Consider the following 22,288-nt stretch of genomic DNA (forward strand, 5'->3'; position numbering starts at 1 on the left):
GTGATGCATCACCTATAGTCATGATTTAAAGAGCCTACTTACAGGCTGGAGGATGTAGGCTTGAAAACATTCATTATAAACTATATATTCCTTTTGATTTTACATTAAATTCACAAAACTTTTTATCCGACTCTTCACTTTCTTGAAAAAGTTGAACTAAATGTATCCTGAATAACTGTATTATATCCTCTTCCTCTCTGATCAGATTATTACACCGCAGCCATATGGGAGGACTTGGGATTAGCTAACTAATCCAACAAAATGAGGATTCAATTTTTCACTCCTCTTTAGTCTTTGATTAATGATGCCGAGTTTGAGAAGACTTGTCAAAGATAAGTTCTTTATCTTTGGGACTGATTCTTAAGTATACTTTCATAACTTGTTGCCCATCTTTGTTAAAAAAAGAAAAGGCATGTGGCTAAATGAATCGAAGTCCATGGTGTTCTTTGGATAACGTGTCTGTTTACACCTCCCCTAAGTCTATTGTTAATCCTGCTTTCTGATAAGGCCATGGACAGAGCCTGGGCCGATCTTAATTACCATCTCCGTCTGAAGCGTGTCACGTGTACCTGCAGGCTACGTGTGCTGAAGCCCACGCTGTCAGGGACGCCGGCTGTCTCAGGCGCTGATACTCTATCCCCCTCCTGACTGACTGGCACCGAGGGAAGAACCACTCTGTTAACTTAACCCCCCACCCAGCTCCGCCCTACACTGCCTAGCCCCGCCCCCAGCTCCACCCAGACCCTCCCACCTATCCTCCCAAGCTGTCAGTCCAGCTTTTTACACAGGAAGGTGGTTGAGACAAAGGCTGTTAGGAGGACGTGCCGTCTGTTGATTCCAGTGAAACGGTGGTCCATCGCAGTGAAAACGGCCACTTAGTTTTTCACCTTTTTGAGCATGTCCTTTGAGTCTGGGCTAAATTCAGCCTCCATGCGGTTAATTAACTCTCTGCGGTCACATGGCTGGCCAGAGAATTGGGGGTCAATACCTGTTTGGAAACATGCCCCCTGCTTCTTGGTGGGGAAACGAATGGAAACCTTTTAATGGTGGTAACTGTGAGCCTGGTGGTTGTGTTAAAGGCGTGGCCTCACTGCTGAAGGACTTCTTCTTCTTCTTCTACGGCACCAAATGCAGATCTGCTGTCTTGCGTTTCAAAGTCACGTTAACCGTTAGCCGCTGAGTGGTTCTAAAGTACTGGGGGGAGGACATGTTGGACTAATGTCTCTAATTTGTGTCCATTCAACCAGTGACTTTTCTGTGGCATAATCATTTTCCACCATATTAGCAGAGGAGAATTGGATATGAGAAAAAAGACACTGTCAAACAGGGGGAAAACTTGCCTCAAAGCAAGTGACGTGAGATTTAAGAGGATATTCCTCAGTCCTGTCAGGTGAAACTAAGGGCTCCATTTACCAAAAAGCTAAGAGTTTCTTTCTCTCACAATTAACCCTGCCTATAACCTGGTTTTACAGGGTGTGGGGTTTGGTGTCTGACTGGCTGTGTGTTCGTCCAGGTTCTAGCCGATGCCGTCTCGCGTCTCGTGGTGGACAAGTTCAGCGAGCTAACCGACAACTTCACGTCCCCACACGCACGGCGGAAAGTGCTGGCTGGGGTTGTCATGACAACAGGTAGGCTTTGCCTTTGTGAAAGAACCTGCTGTTAAGAGCAAGAGCACTGGTCCTCATCCCAGTAAACATCTGCGTGGACCGGACCTGGTCCAGCACGTCTCGGCCGTGATGCTCTCTCGACGTCTCGGCCTCACGCCGGCGTTCCCTCCGCAGGCACCGACGTGAAGGAGGCCCAGGTGATCTGCGTATCCACGGGAACCAAGTGTATCAACGGGGAGTACATGAGCGACCGCGGCCTGGCGCTGAACGACTGCCACGCGGAGATCATCGCACGCCGCTCGCTACTGCGCTACCTCTACATGCAGCTGGAGCACTTCCTGAGGTCAGGGGTCACCCGGTGTGGAGGGGGGGGGGGGGGGGGGGGGACACACGTTCCGTTAGTCTGTCCTTTTCACCGTGTAACATCTCAGTTTGTTTCGTCTGCTTCATAGCAACAACAAGGAGGACCATGAGAAGTCCATTTTCATGCAGTGCGACAAACATGGCTACCGGCTAAAGGACAACGTTCAGTTCCACCTGTACATCAGCACGTCGCCTTGTGGAGACGCACGCATCTTCTCTCCGCACGAGGCAGGCGTCGAGGGTAAGGCACCTTGCTTGATGACACGCTTTTAAAACCTCATCAGTCCTAAACAATCCTCAAGTTAAATCCTACACTTTGTGATTCCGCATTGCAGATGGGCTAAAGAAAAAAAGCGATTTGTTGCTCAGTAACCTGTGTGGTCTTGAAGCACTGTTCACACTACTCTATATGGAATGATTTCAAATAAACCGCCTCTAATCTAACATGGGTGTTCACTCATTGTTAAAATGACTGTGTGTCACTCTGTATTAGACAGGTTAAACCCAATATGCCAATGTTTGATCTCTTTCATCTTCCTTTAACGCGATGACAGCTTTGTAAAATGACTTATTCAGCTCCTTGTTTGGAAATTAATGATCAGGGCCTAAATTGAATTCATTTATGCTTATGATGTTTTCCCCTTGTGATCAGTGTTATTTAATTAGAGTTTCGTTTAACTGTCCTCGTTTTGAAAACAAATTTCAACAGTCTATTTAATTAGCAGGCTTTGTCTCTCTCTCACCGCTCCGTGTCTGATTAATTGTGCTCTGGAAGTGTCATGCCTGAATCACTGCGTGCGACTGCTCGCTGTGGTGCGACGCACTGTTGCTCTGATGTGTATCGTCGGGAAAGCTGCAGACGAACAGCACAGTTTCCTGCGTGGCTTCCCGTAAATGACGTTCTGACAGAATTATGAGCGGATTTCTCTTCCCTCGACGGGCAGACCAGGGAGACCGACACCCGAACAGGAAAGCCCGGGGGCAGCTGAGGACGAAGATCGAGTCGGGCGAGGGCACCATCCCCGTGCGCTCCAGCAACACTATCCAGACGTGGGACGGCGTCCTGCAGGGAGAGAGGCTCCTCACCATGTCCTGCAGCGACAAGATCGCCAGGTACCGCGCGCGCCGTCGGGAAGAGGGAACACGCGCTCGCGACCTAACTGAGGCTCGAAAAAAAAAAACCGAATCGTGAACGAAAGTCCGTTATGTTCCTACCAAACAAGTTTCAGGGGTGTGAGGACTGCGTGTGTAAAGAGAAACACACGCTGCTGCACGGTGACAGGCCGTCCTTCCCTCGGGGGAGGGGGCCGCGCTTGCGGAGCTCGCTGCCGTCGGCGGGTGAGGTGCCTGTCCGCCCCTGCAGCTCACACCGGAGAGCGGGGAGATAAGGAGACGTCGGAGGCGGCGGGTGCTGTCACGGCTGACGAGAGGTCCCCTCGCTCCCGGTTATCTGTTTACCTTCACGCGGGCAGCCCCTGTCACTGTCCCCTTAGCCACATCACTCCGGCACTATCTCCCATTTAGCCCATTATGCCCCTGTCATAAAGAGCAGAACAGGCGCCGGTAATGACTGCGGTTTTCTGTCCGCCACGGACCCATTGCGCTCTTATGTAAGCGCGGCCTGAGGGAGGACATCCATTAGAACCTGAAGGATGGGTCGGGGCTTTTCATCACTTCCATTGCACCATTTCTCAAGGTGCTCTTGTGCCCCCTGTTGGTGCGGGTCATTCGTCAACTCGGCCGGCGTCCGCCGTCGAAAACCGATTTCCAGCGTCTGGTGTCCACCGTTGCAGCACACCGATTAGAAACGGGAGAAGCGAACATGTGTGTTGTGTATCTGTGTGTCTTCTGAGCTGCCTGTGCTTCCCTGTAGTGCGCTGTTTGATTGCGCCTGGAAGATAAACTGTCTTGTGCTGGTCCTCGGGGGAATGTGTGTGCTTCCTGAAACACACTGATTAATTTTTTTTGCTTGGTATTCTTTTTTTCCCCCCCAAATAGACTCCGTTTTTAAAGTACTCTCTAATGTTCATGGCTCCAACATCAGATGTTTATGGCTGTGCTGAGAGGTATAAATCCAACTCAGATGTTTCCTATCTGTCCTGTACAGCTCCGGCCAGGAGAGTTTCTCCTTGGTACTCCCAGTGTGACTATTAGCTCTGTGGAGCTGTGGTTTCTCCACACTGCCTGTTCCAAAGTCTTGGACTAGACGTGTTCGATCCTGACAGGACCTCATGGAAATTCCCTTATGTACCATGTACTTGTTATTTTCAAACTGCCTCTGAACAAAGTCTTCCACTCCTCATCTCACTGAATTATTAACTGTTCTGCTAGCTTTTTAATCACTAGCAATGCTTGATCTCAAGCTCATTTGTGATTCTCTGTGCTTTTCGCTTTCTTTTGATTTAATGGTCGGCCTGTTGTACAGGCCTTCCGTCTCTCGACTAATGAAGTCGCCACGTTAACAATAGCCAAAGTTAAACCTCGGAGACGGCCCGACGTTTGAGGAGGCTGATTGGCTGGACTGAACAGAAGAGCTCCAATCAGCTTGAGGGTGTAGGGCCGGCGTGTGCAGCAGGTGTTATTTGGGGGAGTGGAGCTACTCCTGATTAGCCCCTTTGATTGTGTGCTGGAGAGGACGCCCCCGCTGGGCCAGGCTGAGAATGATTGAGGGGCAGTGGAAGGCCAGTGCTAATGAATCCGTTCCTCTCGTACCCCGTGTGAGTGACGAGCACCGAGCCCCAGGCTGCTGAGCAGAGTGTTTTCTGCTTTGCATAATTTTTTCCTCTCTCTGCATCTCCAGGCCATGTTTTAATTTCACACCTTCCCGTCTTCCCCTGAAGATTTTACAACTGCTGTTTCAGATGATGTGATGAGTGGCGATGTGTGGTGTTTCCCGTAATTGTGTTGTGTCCGCCGACCTAGTTATCTTCTTTACATAGCAACTCACAGGGAGCAGTTAATATAACCCATGAAATGAAACACAAGGGTATTAGATCGAACAATATAGCAAATGCTTCAGGCAAAGAAAAATCTTTTAATACAAGACGTTGGATTTTGTCTCTCACTGTGTGTGCGTGTGTGCGTGTGTGTGTGTGTGTGTGTGGGCTACAGGTGGAACGTGGTGGGGATCCAGGGCTCACTGATGAGCTACTTTTCTGAGCCTGTCTACTTCTCCAGCATCATTCTGGGCAGCCTGTATCATGCAGATCACCTCTCCCGAGCCATGTACCAGCGCATCGCCGACATCGAGCACCTGCCACAGCAGTTCACCCTCAACCGGCCCCTGCTCAGCGGTGAGGGAGACCCCTCCATGCCACTACTGCTGGCCTCTCATCTACTGGTCACTGTGTATGGCACTCAGGCCGAACTCACGGCCTCTTCACAGGAAGGCCATGTCGGCTGGTGCTTAAGAGGAGTGACATTTCCCAGCATCTCTGTAAAAGTTGAAATTGAAATGATGAAATTGATGAGTAAATCCATATTTTTTACTCATTCTCTCATTTGGTTCTCTCTCTCTCTCTCTCTCTCTCTCTCTCTCTCTCTCTCTCTCTCTCTATATATATATATATATATATATATATATATAATATGTGTGTGTGTGTGTGTGTGTGTGTGTGTGTGTGCGTGCGTGCGTGCGTGGTGTAACACACTCTCACTTTTCTCTTTCTTTTGATTAACAGTTAAACTAAGCAATATTTCATTACTTTTTAAGCTTTGTCTCCACTATTTCACTATTTAAAGATTGCATGGCATTTGAGGATACTTACCTGGTTTCTCACCTATAGGAAAAATACTTTAATTTCACTTTTTTAAGGTTGTTATTATTTAGATATTTCATCTCTAAACACCTTTGTCAATACCCAAACACCATTCTCAATTACTAAACGCCTTCCTCCACACTGTTATACTGCATTGCATCAGTTTCTCAGGACAGCAAGACTTGCAGGTTTCATAGCTTCTGACTGAATTCCTTCACTGAAACATGTGATTGGAGTTACAAGTTCAACACTGTGTCTGTCCAAGCCGGCACATTCAGAACACACAAGGACTTTCCAGGTGGTTCCGGGGATCATTGGGCATCCTGGGTCATGTTATCCTCCGTCACAACTCCTTGGGCTTTTATTTCTCCTCCACTTTCTCCGTCACCTCTGCCGCTGCAGATCGACACTTTCTGCTTGGCTGGTTTTGACTGCAAATCCTGCCCCAGTCATGATGGTCAGCTCCCTTAGGGGGAGGACCATGTAGCTGTTGACAGTCAGGTCACAGGGCACTTTGTCCCTCTTTTATGTATGTATGTATTTATTTATTTACTCACTCTGTGAATCTTAACTTCAAAAGATGTGCTTCAACCTGACACACACCCTGCAGAAACACGTCTTCTCTCCAGTTCTTTGAAATGTCTTTGACTGATGTACGAGTAACTTTTCATCTCTTTGATTACAAAATAATAAATAATTTTGCTGAAAAAAGGTCGGCTGATCTGAGATGCACGTGTGTGTGTGTTTGTGCGTGCGTGGGTTCGTGTGTGTGCATGTGTGTGTGTGTGTGTGTGTGTGTGTGTGTGTGTGTGTGTGTGTGTGTGTGTGTGTGTGTGTGTGTGTGTGTGTGTGTAGGCATCAGCAACGCAGAGGCACGGCAGCCTGGGAAAGCTCCCAACTTCAGTGTGAACTGGGTAGTGGGAGACCAGGGCCTGGAAGTCATTAACGCCACCACAGGCAAGGACGACATGGGCCGGCCCTCCCGCCTGTGCAAACACGCCCTCTACAGTCGCTGGGTTCGACTGCACTCAAAGGTACAGCGCTCACACTGCCTCAGGGTCAGACTGAGCTCTCCTCTAATAAGACCTTTCTTACACAGCTTAATTGAAAGCAAGACTTCGGTTTTAAAGGGTCATGCCGTAACCACCTTTATTACAGGCATGGAATTGTGGGTAGTAGATGGAACTGCACCGAATAGACCAAAGCTTAATTTATCACCGTTCGTAGAGCTGTTAATAACACTCGAAGCGTTAGCAGATGTCCTCACACGTCTCCAATGTCCTTCCACAGCTCTTCACAACCCTGCGGATCAAGGTGCCCAAGCCCAGCTCGTACCATGAAGCCAAGCAGGCCGCCGTGGAGTACCACTCCGCCAAACAGACGCTCATCAAGGCCTTCCAGAAAGCAGGCTTGGGCGCCTGGGTGAAAAAACCCATAGAGCAGGACCAGTTCTCTCTAAGCTCCTGAAGGGGGCGCAAGAGGCACAGAGCAAAGCTCCGAAGGACATGACGACAACCAGCCGTTGATACTTCACTTGACGCGTGTGTGTGTGCGCGTGTGCGTGTGTGTGTGTCTTTGAGCGTGTTTCCAGACATACAACAACCCTTTAGTTCATATTGCTCTTATAACTCATGATCCCTCAAATGTGTGATGTCATAAATTTGCCTTTTTATTTTTGTAAATGTATGTAGAACCTGTCTGTCTTTTTTCAAATGTTGGTCTTGGGAGTTCATGGCATTAGCCCAAAGTGCATAATTGAAAATGCTGTCATTTATAACTGGAAAATAATGTCCTTTTGAGGTCATGTTTTGTGTTGTTTTGGTCATTATGTTCCCCTGAATCTTTATGAAACATGAAATGGATTGAGAAGTAAAGTGAGGTGGTTCATGTAACACCAGGACATGCATTCATGAGGGTTTATACTCTGTGGCCTCAGATTAATCACACGTGTAGGCCACACAGGGTGGGCGGGGCTGCATAACAGCCCCCCCCCCCCCCCCCAGACAACATACCCACTTGTTTTCTGTCTTCATTCCATTGCCCTTCTCAGAATGAGAGTAAACTATTTATTCCTTCCCCCCATATTTGAATGCGTAGTTCCCTGATGGGTGTTTTACAGTAGTTTAGATTCAGTCAGCAGAGCTTTGAGAGTCAGTTATATTTCATGTATATTTTTCCTTATCTGACCTCACATGGGAATTTATATTTAATCCCTTAAAGCACCCCCCCCCCCCCCCCCCCCCACGTTCCCCTGGAAGGAGGTGTCTGTAGATGCCAGATGTTCTAAATACGCCATGACCTTGGAGAAGTCAGTTCTTCATCACTGCTGCAGCCCAGGTGCGTTGGTTCCGTTCAGCAGTGCGCCCTGGTGCGTTGCCTCCAAACGTCTCCCGTGCATGTTTCTTTAGTGCTCTGCGGTGTGTCCCGTGGCAACACTGCCCTCCTTTATTTTTCTGGGTGGCGAAATGTAGACTTCAGAAGATGCCTTCTACTGATCATTTTAGAAGAGTCACTTCTGCATTTGCATATTTTTTTACAATTCTGTATTGACTTTTTTAAGGCAGCATGAGGAACACACTGGCACCAGGAAGGTGTTTGCTTCCTTAGCTCCTCCCTTTCTGCCCTCTCAGTGGATATTGCTCTGCAGTTGCCTTTTGCACTGACCCCTGCAGGCACAGACGATGGAATATTCCGGAGCACTGCTTCCTAATCGGAAAAGTCAGAGGTTTTGAGTGGTGCACGTTTTCATGTCTGAGCCATCTCTCTGCATGGGTAAGAGGAGATGGATTGCGGGAGCAATGTAATGTCCCCCTCCCACGCACACACACACACACTCAAAACCCCCTTTTTTTATAACGAGTCTTAGTTTTTCCCCTTCGAACATTTTGGTGAAAGTGACACAAACTGCTTGGTACTGCTGAATTCTGTGCTTCAGCTCTGTAGATAGTGCTGATTTCCGCCATGTCCGTGTGGTTCAGCTCCGTAGTTTCTGCTGAATTCTGCCGTGTCCGTGTGGTTCAGCTCTGTAGTTGCCGTCTTCATGCGAGACTTTTTCTGTGCTCTGTTTAAGTTTGCACTCTTTGGCCTGCACCACAGCATGCTTGACCAATAAGGATGTAGAATTAGTATTGACCGGGGGGCATGTTTCTGTGATGACCTCCTCCTTCCCCCAGGGGGCGGTGAGGGGACCAGCCCTGGTGAGAAACCACGCCCACTGTTCAGAGACCACGCCTGATGGGTGTGGTTGTCGAGACACAGGCTCCATAATGCCGCGTTAGAGATCTTATTTTCAAAGCAATGATTTTATTTGATGCAACAAAAAAGAAGAAAATGTTTTTATACTAGAATAGAAAGAAAGCGAGATGTATTTTGCCTCGTAATGCTGTGTCCCTGCTGGGGAGTAGGTGTGTGTGTGTGTGTGTGTGTGTGTGTGTGTGTGTGTGTGTGGTTGACTGTACCGAATGACATCTGGAACAGATGCTTCATGTAGCCGCTTCACAGCCCATCACAGCTGGACGTTCCTTCTCTCCCCCAGCAGTACGGGGATGGTGTTTCATTTAAACGTTTCACACTACCCACTCGTGTGTGTTTGTGTGTGTGTGCATGCATATGCGTGTGCATTTGCGTACATATGTGTGCGTGTGTGTGTTTGCACGCATGTGTATGCGTGTGTGTGTGCCTGTGTGTGTGTGTGTGTGAGTGTGCGTGTGTGTGTTCACCTGCTGCTGTGCCCAACCGGCACTCTGTCAAGATGTCATGGCAACAGGACTTTGAGATTGCTGTTGAATTTTCACCAAAGATGATGTCATTTTCTGGCTATTTTCTTTTAAGGTGAACAAAATGGAGACTTTATTTTTTAAAAAGCTGTGTTATTAGTGCAGAGATTGTTAGGCATACTACATGTCATCATTGATTTTACATATTCATTTACTAATATATTTTTTAATTATTATAAATGAATATTTGTGTTTTGCAGTGATAACTGACCATCTCTGTCTGTTTCTGGACCTGGAGTTGTAAATATTGTGAACTTCTCCATAGTTGCCATGGACACCAATCATATTTTACTGGCACAGGAGTTTCTATGACACACAATCTCACAATTGCCCAACAGCAAATCAGCAACAGAAGATGAACTGTGTGTGTCCATAAAGCCGCCTGTGTTCGTTCTCACAGTACTAATGAGTTCAGTGTTCTTTTATTTTGATGATGTTTCTATCCTGCCCCCTCTCCTCCTCTCCTCCTCTCCTCCTCTCCCCCTCTACCCCTCTCCTCCTCTCTTTTGGTGCAGGTGTCTGGATTGCTAAGATATGCAGAGAGAGGGAGAGCACTTGTGTGTAGAACTGGGCCGTGTGTGTGTGTGTGTGTGTGTGTGTGTGTGTGTGTGTGTGTGTGTGTGTGTGTGTGTGTGTGTGTGTGTGTGTGCATGCACACGCTGCAGTGTCGTGCTGGGCCAGGTGTGTGTGTTTGTGTGTGTGTTGCAGTGCTGGGTCAGGTGTGTGTGTGTGTGTGTGTGTGTGCTGCAGTGCCCTGCTGGGTCAGGTGTGTGTGTGTGTGTGAGTGCTGTTGCTGCGGTCCTGCTCAGTTCATGAACACACACCCCTGAAATTAACCAACACACCATGTTTTTCCAAAAAAAAAAAAAAAAGGAAATAGCATTTTTAAATGTGAAATTCAGTATTAAGAATGTTCTTCTAGATTGCTAGCGATATTCTGATACCCATAGATTGTAGTCCAGATGGAGGGGGACACTAGAGAAGGTTTGGGGGCTTTTCTTTCTTTCTTTCTTTCTTTTCTCGAGCCACTCGTTCTGTTCTGTTCTGTCTGTCTGATTGTCAAAGCTGTACTTCAGATGCCTGCCTCTACTGTTCTGATCAACTGCCCAAGATGTCAATGGATGATGTCATTACTACAGCCCCAGTCCCAACCAAGATGGAACCTTAACTTTCCTTCCTCTTCGTCTTATGGACCTGAACCGTAACTTCTGACCAGTGACTCAGTGCTCCGGTCCTGGTCAGCCCTGTTCTGAGCGTGTTGTGATTCAGTGACTATAGAGTGGGGGCGTGGTGGGGCCAGAGTTTGGTGCTGTCTGCCCCGCCCCTTCCTGCCCTGCCCCGCCCCTTCCTGCGTGTCCTCTGTGATATCCATACACAGGCCACCTGCATGAGCTCCCCCACTGAAGCTGCACCCAGCATGACTATACAAGGACTTGTATGTAGGAATATATATATATATATATATATATATATATATATATATATATATATATATATATATATATATATATAATAAATATATGATGAAAAAATAAACAAGAACTTAGTTTACCTTTGTATATGAGTTTTTTTATGTGTGTGTGTGTGTGTGTGTGTGTGTGTGTGTGTGTGTGTGTGTGTGTGTGTGTGTGTGTGTGTGTGTGTGTGTGTGTGTGTGTGTGAGAGAGAGAGAGACTTTGCATGGGAGGTGATGTGTGATTTTGAAGTAATACAATGACAGGATAGGACAGACCTCTGGCCCAATCTTTTCCCCCGTCCTTGGTTGTCCTGGGGACAGAACTCTCTCTGCTCTCCACGTCCATGTTCTGAGGGGCCGGACAGACTCTGCTCTGAAAATCCTGGTGTCCCTCAGTCTCACCTTGCAGCTCCACCTGCCTGTGGCATAAACCGTTTACTCTGATGAGGTGTCAGCATGTGGTCCCTCCTGTAAAGGGCCCGGGGCCAGTGTGTGTACCCAGAGTGCTGAGCTAGCCTTCCCTTTCTTCACACGCTCCGTGATGAGAGCAGTGTTGCCTTTATAACTGCTGTCTTTAAACAACTGTAGGCAGCAGGTTTGAGCAGTTATGAATGAGTGAAGTCACATGTATGGGAGTCTTGTCTTTTGTATGCTAAAGGTTTCCATCTGCAACATCGCTCTTGCGGAGTCAAATGAGCATCAGTGTGATCAATAATCCGATTCCCTGTGGAACAAAGAGGAACATCCGAGGAACCCTTAGGTGCTCCATCTGATCTGAACTAAGAACTGAAGTGTGACATCCTCCAGGAGCACCATGGGAAGCCAGTTTTCAGGGATCCATTATTGCCCCCCCCCCCACACACACACACACACACACACACACACACACACACACACACACACACCCCACACTGAGCCCTAGGCTCTAGTGCCACGTTCAGCACTCAAGAGTGAATTATTCAAGCACTGACGGCATGCTTTTAGGAGGCCACCTCAGATGTGTCCTACCCTGCTCCTCCACCCGTCCCAGGAGGGGAGGGTGGTGTGGGGATAATGACTCTGGGGGGGTCGTGCAGTTCCTCACACGCCGTGGAGGGTTGTTCTTTTTTCTTTATTTCTGCCTTTCTTTTTTCCTAAGCAGTGTTAACACACTGGCTTGCATTAGGAATCACTTTGATAAGATATTAATTTGTGCAGACCTACCAGATATCAGATGTATTTTATATTGTTTTGATTCTCTTATTTTGGGCTGAGATGTGCAGTGTAGAATCAGCCTCCAAACTAAAGGGGCTCCGTAGTGTGTGCGGATGCTAATGGAGTGGGCTGATCATTAGTCCGCTGTCTGCAGGAGTCTCCGGAGCAGTGACCCCGCGCCTCCCCTCCACCGCTTGCCTAATGAAGCTGGAGCAGAGGGTTTGTGCTCCTCGCTCCTCAGCAGATGCTGGGAGAGCAGGTCCAGGCCCTGCTTGGCGTCCTCCCCCACACAGCCCAGCCTGTGCGGCGCAGATCAGGGTAGAACTGCTTCACGGAGGTGGGCCTCACATCGCACAGGCACTACAGATGAGACCACAAACTGCAAGGTGATTTTTATTTAATTTTTTTTGAGTGATCTTAAGAATACGTTTGAAAGAAAGGAGGTTATGATCACATCCAGGAAACATTAACTGTTCTGAAATAGGGTCAAAATGATCACAGATGGCATTTTCCCAGAGGCTCTGAATCTAAACTAGGTCTGAGTTCCTAAACTAGGTTTTGTTTGTGTTTGTTGGTCTCAGGGGTCTTTCAAATCTTTAGGAGTATAAATCTTTTTGTCATATTTTCTCAATATTCTTATATTCTTTTTCTTACTTTTGTCCTTGGTGAGGTGTGTGTGTGTGTGAGAGAGAGAGAGAACTTCACCATAGAACGTCTTTCTTTTCACCTCCCCTCAGGACAGAAAGGTAGTATGGCAGTCTTGAGTCTCTGAGCTGGGGATTCTTGGTCCCTTTCCTCGTCCATCATTAGCTGGCCCCTGTGTACCAGCCGTCCATGGCTTGGTGCTGTGCTGACTCCCCGCTGTAGTGAGAAGGGTACTGGCACACAGCATGAACGTGGCCCGCCCTGCCCTCAGCACCCCGTGGACATGCTCAGGTGATGAGGTACCGTATTCATCTGTGCCGATAACGCTTGTGTCAGCAGACCAGGCTGGGTTGATTAGGCCCTGAGGGTCAGTGGGCAGCAAGAAAGATCTCTCCCTTACCAGAGAGTCTTTACTCAGGCCGTACTCTGGATCAAAGCTTCCTCTGTGTGATGTGCACATGTACGTTTCCTGAAAGCGTTGCAATGCTAAGCAAAGACTTCAAATAATTAAAGTGGCAAATTCTGGGTGTTTCCTGAGAAAGTCTGAGAGAGGTCAAATTCCACAGCATTAGTATAAGCCGTGAATTGTCTCAACAGCAAATAATTGGAACATTTTGAACTCCCAGATGTGTTAGTGTGCATTTTATAACTTTTAAATCTTTTCACAACAGTAGAAGTGAATTCATAGTCAAAGTGAACTTTGTCAGTCAGACTTTATGAAAGGAGTGTAGAGCTGAACAACGCGTTTATCCAAACTCTGATGTGCAAATAAAAACATACTGGTAACATAATAGTGCAGATGAGACATGAGTAATAATACAGAAGAGGTGGGAGAAAGTAACAAATAGAAAATGGATCCATTTCCAGCTTTAATCCCCAATCTAATCCCCCTAATTGTCTCACTGCACCACAGTTGAGTGAATGGTGTCCAGGTCTCAGGAAGGCAGGGTAATTCATGTTCATTTTCTGACCATTTTCTGTCATTTCTTTCTTTTTCTAAAATGTTCTTAATTTGTTTGTTTGTTTATTTTTAATACTGTGTATATATAGTGCTCACCATATATCATGAAGTGAAAATGAGTCTGGAATTTCAACACTATTTCATGTAAGGAAAGGATCTGTGAATAACTGGCCTGCAGGTCATCTGAACGAGGTTGTCTACCATCTCACCATACTGTGCTAACGTATTGGCAACAGTTTGTGAGATCAAAACCTGACAAGGGTTTGCCTGTCTAAATTGATTATGTTTTAAAACCTGTCCATTAAAATATCATTGTCCAGCATGCTGGGAAGGATTGCACATGGAAAGATGCAGTTCAAAGCAGTTTGACAGCTGCCATCTTGAAAAACTTAGAAACATGAGACCAAACTGAGAGACAAATTATTACATTTAGAAAAGGCCTTTTCATTAACTGATGCTAATCCCAGGAGTAAGCTAGATGGTATTGACTCCAGAACATGAGGTCATTCTAACCGACAGCTTCAAACTGTGGGGCTCATTACACCCAATAGGTTCTTAAAAAGGTTCTTAGAAAATTAGGCCTTCGGGCTGTTTTTCATAAGAAGTTTCAGTAACATAAATACCAACAAATGCGATGGCCGTATTGATTTGCACATTAATGCTGCAATATTGCTGCAGTGTTGCTTTGGCCAGTTTCACATAATATTGTGGTCATTTCCCCATGGGATCTTAGAAAAGTATCATAAATACACGTGTTGTGAAACTTCTGAATTTTGAATTAGGATTCTGAAATGTATCTGGAATTTGATTCAGTTAATTAATTCCCAGTAGAGGAGGGCTCTCACTTTCATGTAGAACTGAATAAAATATTTCAGTTAAATATCTGTTTAAATGTGCTGCCGTTACTTCACTTTTCAATGCCGTCCATCATCATCATCATTATTCATGGAGTATTCTGCTCTGCACTTTTCTCATCATGCACACAACTATTGGACTTTATCTCTGAGGAAGAGTAATATCTTATTCTTCATTAATCCTCATTGCCCATCCTGCCACTTGGTCCAGTACCGACTCATCACATTCTATCCAGGGACCTGGAATCACACTCCCATTTAAAGTTTTACTTGAAATTCGCCTGTCCAGCATGGCCACAAAATGAACTGGCAAGTGGGCACTGGTGGTCCTAAAAGAAATCATAAATCACCAAGGTCCATGTCCCGGGGACAATGGGACCAGCGCTCATTCAAGGTTCTGATTTCCATTTCAATTTTCTGCTCAGTGGAGTTGATGTATGTGGCGGTATGGCAGACCCATGGCGTCTCTGCCCTCCCTCTCTCCGCTATTTATTAGCGCGGAATCCCAGCGACCTTGGAGCAGCGTTCCGCGCTGAGGCCACGCCCACCACCGCTCTTGGGAGTCGGAGGGGTTCTGACAGCACGCCACACTGATCCGAGATCAACGCTGCGGATTCCTGCTTGTGCTTTAAACAGCTCACCAGTTTGTTACCTAAAGGACGCAATAGTGGTAACTTAAAACAAATAAATAGCACATTCCCTTTTTGGGGTTTGATTTGAGACGGTCCCCCATTCCTCTATGCTGGGACAGAGAGTATCGATGGGGATGATCACGAAAGCGTATGAGGAAGACCCTTCCTGCTCAGCACATTCTGAACTCAAGTGCGTTCAGATAAGGCAGCCGCTAATTATAATGCATTTCTGGGGTGTGGTACATTTAATTGGCCTGGCTTCCAACACTTCTACCAGACTGATGCAGCCTATTGTAATTGCCCTGTGGGTAAGCCCCTGTGGCAAGGGTGGAGAGGAGGTGGAGGTGAGGGGGTAGAAGGAGAGACATTGTCACAGAAATGAATAACATTTATCTTGGAGCTCAGGCATTTCATGGAGCCAACTGGTTTTGACAGGGAACTCTTTGAAGATGACAGAATAATTAAAAACTGGGACCGTGTCTCTATTCATGCAAAGGTGTGTGGGGTGTTGGGGACGAATCTGAGTGAATTTGCATTTTGACCTTGCTGTTTCAAAGGCACACCTGTCCTTCCTGCAGGCCACAGCCAAAGTCTGAGGTACACGGACAGGCTTGCGTTGGTAAAGGCATTGTGGGAAATGAATGTAGAGAGGAGGAGATTAATAACACATTACCAATTCCCCTCTTCAGTGCAAACAGTTTCCGCCAAGCAGGGGGATATTTGAATATCTAAATTGTCTGTGCGCGGGCTGGAATGGAGGCTAATGGGCTGGTGTCCTTGTCAAAGATCTCTCTGAGCAAAAGAGAAACTCTGACTCTTAAATGACTGGCTGACACATAGTGCCTCGGGTTGTGCCCCCCCCCCCCTCTCTTTTTTATCCACAGTTGAGAAGTGGCATATTTTGTGCAATAAGATACATTAGCTTGCTGTTTTGACATGCTATCTGCCTTTATAAACAGCAGTACTTTCAGATGCAGGTATTGAGAGCTTCACGGTTGTCTTGGAGCTGAATACAACTGCAGAGCGTTTTTCAGTTACAAAAGCTGAGGAAACCTGTGACATCGTGTATTCATAGACAGTATAGACAGCATAGTATACTTTGCAAAATGTCACTGATATTTCAAACCATAATTAATAGGGACCCAGTGAGCCTTGTAGACCAGTAGACCAAAACCACAACTCTTTTGCCCAAATTATGCTACATCCTGTTCCATGCCTCTGTCCTTGAGAGCCGGTCTCTGGTGCATAAGGGAAAAAAAGATCAATTCTGAACTACTTTTAAATATGAACTTTTGATATTCAAAACTAGAGGGACACAAAATTGCTCGGGAAAACCAAAACAAATGTTATGTAATGCACTTTAAGCACAATGGGATATGTCCTTGAGGAGAATATGCTCATGTCACTGAGATACCGAGGTGTCCCTGACTTTAAATGTGTCTGAAAGCAGTGCGTGCATGCGTGCGTGTGTAATAGATTGAGCCTCTGGTGAATAAAAATTGCTTTTGCCTTGGTCCAGTTTTGATGTGATCATGTTGTTGAGGAGCGTTTCTTTGCTGGATGCTTCTCAGTGCTGTATCCATGGACGTGGGCTATTCCAGAGTACGGCTCATGAAACGCCGAGAGCTTTGGCAAGGAGGAGCTCACTGATCAGGTTGCTCTGAAAACGTGCATTACGGAAATACTTGGGCTGGACATCTTTGATTCACAGACGTCCTCTGACAATTTAATATTCTGCTTGCCATCTCGTTCAAATTGAACTTGAAATGGATAGTGCAAAACACATTCTGCAATGCCATATTCTGATCGACATGATGCGTGTTGTTTTCAGCATAAGCTTCAGACTGTAAATATGCATCCCGTGTACACCTCCTCCCAGTGGAAATCTAGTAAAGACAATTTCTTTCTGTACTTTCTGTTTGTTTTCCATGCTTTTTTGTGTATACCTGTTTATTTGCTGATTTTGACAGGACCAAAAACTGCAAAAACTTTTTAATATATTCTAATATGTTTTCCTATTGCTAGGATAGGATATACATCAAATATATTCGGCCATGTTTCTGCCATATATATTGATTGTGAAGTGTCGGAACACAGTTCCAGTGGGGCAAGAACTGGAGTGTGAGACGGTAATGGGCCTGTTCCCGCTGGCCGTGTTGCCCCAGCGCCGGTGTCAGAGCCGTAACCAGGCGTGTGGCATTCATTCACTAGGACTGACCGCGCCGTTCCGCTCCATTACTCGCTGACCCCCAGTACACACACACACACACACACACACACACACTTTCTCTCTCTCACACACACACACACACACACACACACACATACATACACACACACACACTCACACACACACTCACACACACATACACACACACGCGCGCACACGCACACACACACTTTCACTACATTTGACATGTCACAGCCTTCTCGCTCCGCAAAAGTTAGCTGCCGACTCACCGCCTCGGAGCACGTTTCGTAACCTTGTTTGAAAGCGTCTACAACCTTTGAAACCGCCACCATGATTTATTAGGACCAATAGTCATTTTAAAAAAGATTCTGCAGATACGGAAATGTAACATTACCAATGGAGTCGCTGTCACTCCAAAAGTTCCCCATAACGCTGCGATGATTGCCCTCGCCTTGGCGGAGAGGGAGGAGGGGCACAGGGGGCTTTTAAGAAGTTGACAGTTTAATGGGTATCTAGTCAGCATCCAAGGAGACCTCTTTCCTCACAAGGGTATGAACAGGAAAGTGGGATGAATAGTTTCGTTAGATCCATTACAGTTATGACTACTAAACTTTGAAAATGAAAAAAAGGTGACAGTGATCAGTTCCTTCATTGCGGTAATTACTGATTTAATATAGCAATGCTGTTGCATTTTTACAGTGCGTTTTTAAGTAAAACTAGACTGCTGTTAACAGCTGAACTTTAAAAGAAACTTTACTTATACTTTAAGTGCATGTTGCAGTGTCCTCTAGTGGTGAGAAATGGATTTTACACACCTAGTATTAGCCTTGTATTCACGTGAAACTGAACCGGTGCATCATACATACATTTTTAAGCCTTTTTCTTTTTTAATTAGGAAGAAAGCGTATTTAGCAGGTTAGTTCTGGATATGTTAATCAAGATCACAAATTTCTGTAAATATTAATTAAAAAAATTATAATGTATAATATATATAAACTATAATGAAACAAAGTACTCGCCAGAGTGACTGTGTTTTAGTTGCTGTTTCATATTTTCATGTACCCCTGCTGTTGGTAGTTTGATCATATGTCAAAAAATGTATATGTGGTCTTACAATAATATGAAAAAATATATAGTGATATTGATCTTTTGATTTGTCGATGATGATGATAAGTGGATGTAAATTACAAGTGGTGGAAGGATAAAAAAAATGTTTTTGTTTACCATAATCTAATAATTACATTTATTTGTTTTAAATTAAGACACTGCTGTTTGCTATAGCTCATTTTAATAATCAACAGCACAAACACATGCATGAAAGCTGAAGAATCAACACAAGTATTCACAAAATGTACATTTAAACATAAAGTAAGTTTATTTTTCTTCAAGTGATGCATCAGTGGTGTGTCTGTCTACCCAACAGTTCCAGTGTCCAATCAGAAGCCCTTGTTGCTCCTCAGGGCCTGGCTGAGCAGTGTCTGGAGAGCTCACGGCTCATCTCTACAGCTCAGAATGAAGCAGAATCTTGGCCCTTATCATGTTCTCCGCCACTGAGGACGCACACCAAACAGAGATCATCACATATCATGAGATCATCACATATCATGAGATCATCACATATCATGAATCAGGGCTGCTTTTATCTACAGCAGTCCAGAGAATCATATCAATATATGAACAGCAGACAGGTAGTAGTCAGTAGCATGGCTGTGTGAGGCAGGACAGTTGTCCTTCTGAGCAGGGAACACTAAAAGCAGCCAGACGCCCCTCAGGAGCTCAGATAAATATGGCTGGGTGCTAGGCAGCACCGCGTTAGCAGTCTCTGAGCAGGCCTCATTAGGTACTCACAGAAATCCAAATCTTCAGGCTCATAACTGTACTTGTGGTTTATGTATTTGCCGGTGATGTCATCACGTACAGTCATAGAGGGATCTGGGAAGAAAGAATGTTGCCATTTTAAAGTAATAGCAGAATAAATAAATAATAAAGTTAATATGACAAAAATCAGTTAATATGTTAGATTTTAATGTTCAATGAACAAGTCCTTGCAGTGAAATGCTTTTGAAGATGCTCACCAATGAAGATAATTCTAGGAACATAATAACCATCAGGAGCCAGATTTTCATCAGATGTTTCCTCCTGCAAATCATATTCAGATTCGGTTAGATAACATAGGAAACTACCACTGAAAAGATAATGCACATTTATTGCATCATATGAATTCATATCAAATGCTTAATTAAATGGTTAGTATTACATTGTTGTAGAAAAGTCATGTGGCAGGTTACCAGTAAATTGAGCATGACGAAATCTTTGGCCAGCCTTTGAATATCTTTGCTCTCTGCAAAAACCTTTCTGAGCGCTGAGTGTATTGATAAATGTAAAGAAAACTGCATATTAGACAACAGGGCAGGATATGATGGTTCAGTACAGGTGTGATGCAAAAATTTCGATAATGAACAAACCTTGGCTGTGGGGACAATCGTCTAAGTGGTGAATTACCATCAGAGGCTTGTTACTATGGTGATGAAAATAAACAGCCTTTACCATCATTTTATCATTGACAAACGTATTGCAGAAGGTCAGCATCGAGGCTTTCTTTGTTTGTTTCCATGTAGTTATCAATGCATAAATCAATACCTTTCCTTCATTTTTGTCAATGCTTCATCATATGTAGGGGCCCAGCTGATGTCATCACCCCAACCTAACAAATAAAAAAACAATCATAATCAAAAACAAATCAAAACATGTTTGTTACACTAGGCAATCAGAAATAGGGAGCCAGCCTCTCACACAAACACACACACACACACACACACACACTCAGACACCAATATAGCCTCCTCGCTACTGTTCACACTCCGAGTATGTACTGCCAGAGACTTTGCTTTCCGTTTTGTGCTTTTCCTCGCCATGTTGACACCATGTTTTTATTTTTGTTATCTCTATGCCAAATCACAGAAACTCCCTTTTCACATTTGCATCTTTCTCCCTCCCTTTTGCCGTCATAACGATAAGAATGAACCACACCCAAGATTTTCATGATCTGAATTAAATTAGCAATTGTTACCACACTGGTGTTAGTTTAGACATTCAATAAATAAGTATGTATTTATTTATTATAAATAAACTTGTCCAAACATTTTTAGGTTTGTCTAAACATAGACACTGTGCTATTCATACACATAAGATTCTCTGTAGGTTTAGAATTCATGCAAATGAAAACTTTGAGTACAAGAAGCAACAGGGGACAACTGATAAAATTATTTGAGCACAAAATGAATATTATTTTATAGACTGTTCTTATATTTTAACTTGTACCTCTGCTGAAAGTCTGAACAGGTTTCTTTCGTTCTTTTCTTTGTGTGGAGACATTACAGGGTAACAGGATGAGTAATGCAAACACAGCCCAGCGAGTCATGATTTCTGTGCACAGAGAGCAGACAGTGAGAGATTCATGATGATGTGTTAATGTCATATTTTTTACACATTGACATGACATAATATGGGATGATTTCTGGGTTAGGCCTATGCTCTTTCAGATTGAGAATTGAAGTTGTTAAACTTGCTTTGCCAAGAATTGTTCAATGCCAGAGCGACCAGTGATTGAGGAAGCGGTCTGACATGACTTTCTGGTTTATTCTAGGGTTAGCTGTAGTGGTAAAGGCCATCGTTGAATTCAATTTGTGAAGTAACATAGTGAGACAACTTACATAATGCATACGTAACTAAGAATGTCATACTGATTAACAGGGATTTACTCAGATAGATGAAAGCAATGTTAGACTTTAATTTTCAGAATAAACTTCATTTATTAGGTTCCCAATCTACAGTTAATCCATTTATCAGTTTAGTGTTTATCGACAAATTGCATATTTTCTTGATCAATGAGGCTACGCACAACATATATATTTCTTTTAACAACAGCTACACACTATCTACACATTACCATGAAAGTAACATTAAAAAAAATAAATAAAAACTTACCAAGAGTGACACGGTTGAACCTGATTCGGTGACCCTCTCTGCAGTGCAGTGTGTCTGTAATAACATGTGGGTGTTCTTATAGCCATGAAACTCACCAAACAGGTCTGATGCAAGTTCAACCACATGGCTATACAGCTACAGATGTCTCCTCCCAATCAAAAGTAATATTTTCTTGTATAAAATGAATAATAAATAATTAACAACAACAAGTGATAGTCATCTCTCTCTTTCTGTGTGTGTGTGTGTGTGTGTGTGTGTGTGTGTGTGTGTGTATTATATATATGATTTGCTTTTAAGAAAAGCGAGGAACCATAGCAAGCTTGTTCCACCAGCTAGGATCAATTAAACATGATTTCCCATTGTGTATACCTTGAACAGCCCTTGCTCATGGGAGAGACACCTCAACAACACATCAGCATCAGCGTGGGCAGAGAAGAATGCATTTGAAAAGCCACACATTGTAGAAAGAGAGAAATGTGTGTGCTCTATCATTTTTCATGGCTCTGTCATTCACACAGACTAAAGGCCTGGCTGTGTCTACTTGCTATAAAGCAATGACGCAGGTTTCACCCCCGGGCCGCAGGGAAGCGTATTTTAACATTACATGTAATTTGCAACATCATTCGATAAATAAGTAGATCCAAAGTGATCTACTTAATCTTTTCACATGATTATAGTGCTTGAGCCATGTAGCTGGTTAATGAGACATTCTGAAGAATTAATTTATTCATTGTAATTTATTTGCTGGATATACTTTATTATTTTTATTATTGAAGCATAAAGTATTGATCTATTTATCAATGTACCATTTTCATCCATTTTGGCTATCAATATGGAATTTGCTTGTATATACCATTATTCCAG

General features: G+C 44.6%; 2 protein-coding genes across 7 annotated transcripts in view; one reads left to right on the forward strand and one right to left on the reverse strand.

The window, feature by feature from the left end:
- Positions 1 to 10,405, forward strand: part of adarb1b (adenosine deaminase RNA specific B1b) — a 91,480-nt gene extending 81,075 nt beyond the window's left edge. For 5 of the 6 annotated variants that reach the window (XM_077002457.1, XM_077002459.1, XM_077002458.1 and 2 more), the window contains 7 exons: positions 1,514 to 1,628; positions 1,782 to 1,950; positions 2,060 to 2,211; positions 2,915 to 3,083; positions 5,082 to 5,263; positions 6,584 to 6,762; positions 7,019 to 10,405. In XM_077002457.1, the coding sequence (XP_076858572.1) occupies positions 1,514 to 1,628; positions 1,782 to 1,950; positions 2,060 to 2,211; positions 2,915 to 3,083; positions 5,082 to 5,263; positions 6,584 to 6,762; positions 7,019 to 7,195 (1,143 nt within the window). In that variant the 3' untranslated portion in view covers positions 7,196 to 10,405. Of the gene's footprint in view, positions 1 to 1,513; positions 1,629 to 1,781; positions 1,951 to 2,059; positions 2,212 to 2,914; positions 3,084 to 5,081; positions 5,264 to 5,650; positions 6,382 to 6,583; positions 6,763 to 7,018 lie in introns of those variants that run through there. The other variant, XR_013130421.1, reaches the window with a different exon arrangement.
- Positions 10,406 to 18,789: 8,384 nt separating this feature from the next.
- Positions 18,790 to 21,495, reverse strand: agr1 (anterior gradient 1). The gene is made up of 8 exons (XM_077001189.1): positions 21,425 to 21,495; positions 20,759 to 20,863; positions 20,078 to 20,141; positions 19,903 to 19,955; positions 19,726 to 19,799; positions 19,513 to 19,576; positions 19,286 to 19,369; positions 18,790 to 18,987 (listed from the first exon to the last, which is right to left on the reverse strand). The coding sequence occupies exons 2-8, from the start codon at positions 20,856 to 20,858 to the stop codon at positions 18,938 to 18,940; spliced, it is 489 nt and encodes a 162-aa protein (XP_076857304.1). The 5' UTR covers positions 20,859 to 20,863; positions 21,425 to 21,495; the 3' UTR covers positions 18,790 to 18,937.
- Positions 21,496 to 22,288: the final 793 nt, after the last annotated feature.

Source organism: Brachyhypopomus gauderio, chromosome 4 (genome assembly GCF_052324685.1).
Source record: "Brachyhypopomus gauderio isolate BG-103 chromosome 4, BGAUD_0.2, whole genome shotgun sequence".
NCBI classification, from domain to species: Eukaryota; Metazoa; Chordata; class Actinopteri; order Gymnotiformes; family Hypopomidae; genus Brachyhypopomus; species Brachyhypopomus gauderio.

Excerpts from the sequence above, each read along its gene's own strand:
- agr1 (XM_077001189.1), bottom strand. The coding sequence starts at position 20,858 with ATGACTCGCTGGGCTGTGTTTGCATTACTCATCCTGTTACCCTGTAAT. Across the intron at positions 19,956-20,077 it reads TTGACAAAAATGAAGGAAAG|TAACAAGCCTCTGATGGTAA; the intron begins GTATTGATTTAT and ends TCATCACCATAG. Across the intron at positions 19,370-19,512 it reads TCCTAGAATTATCTTCATTG|ATCCCTCTATGACTGTACGT; the intron begins GTGAGCATCTTC and ends CTTTCTTCCCAG.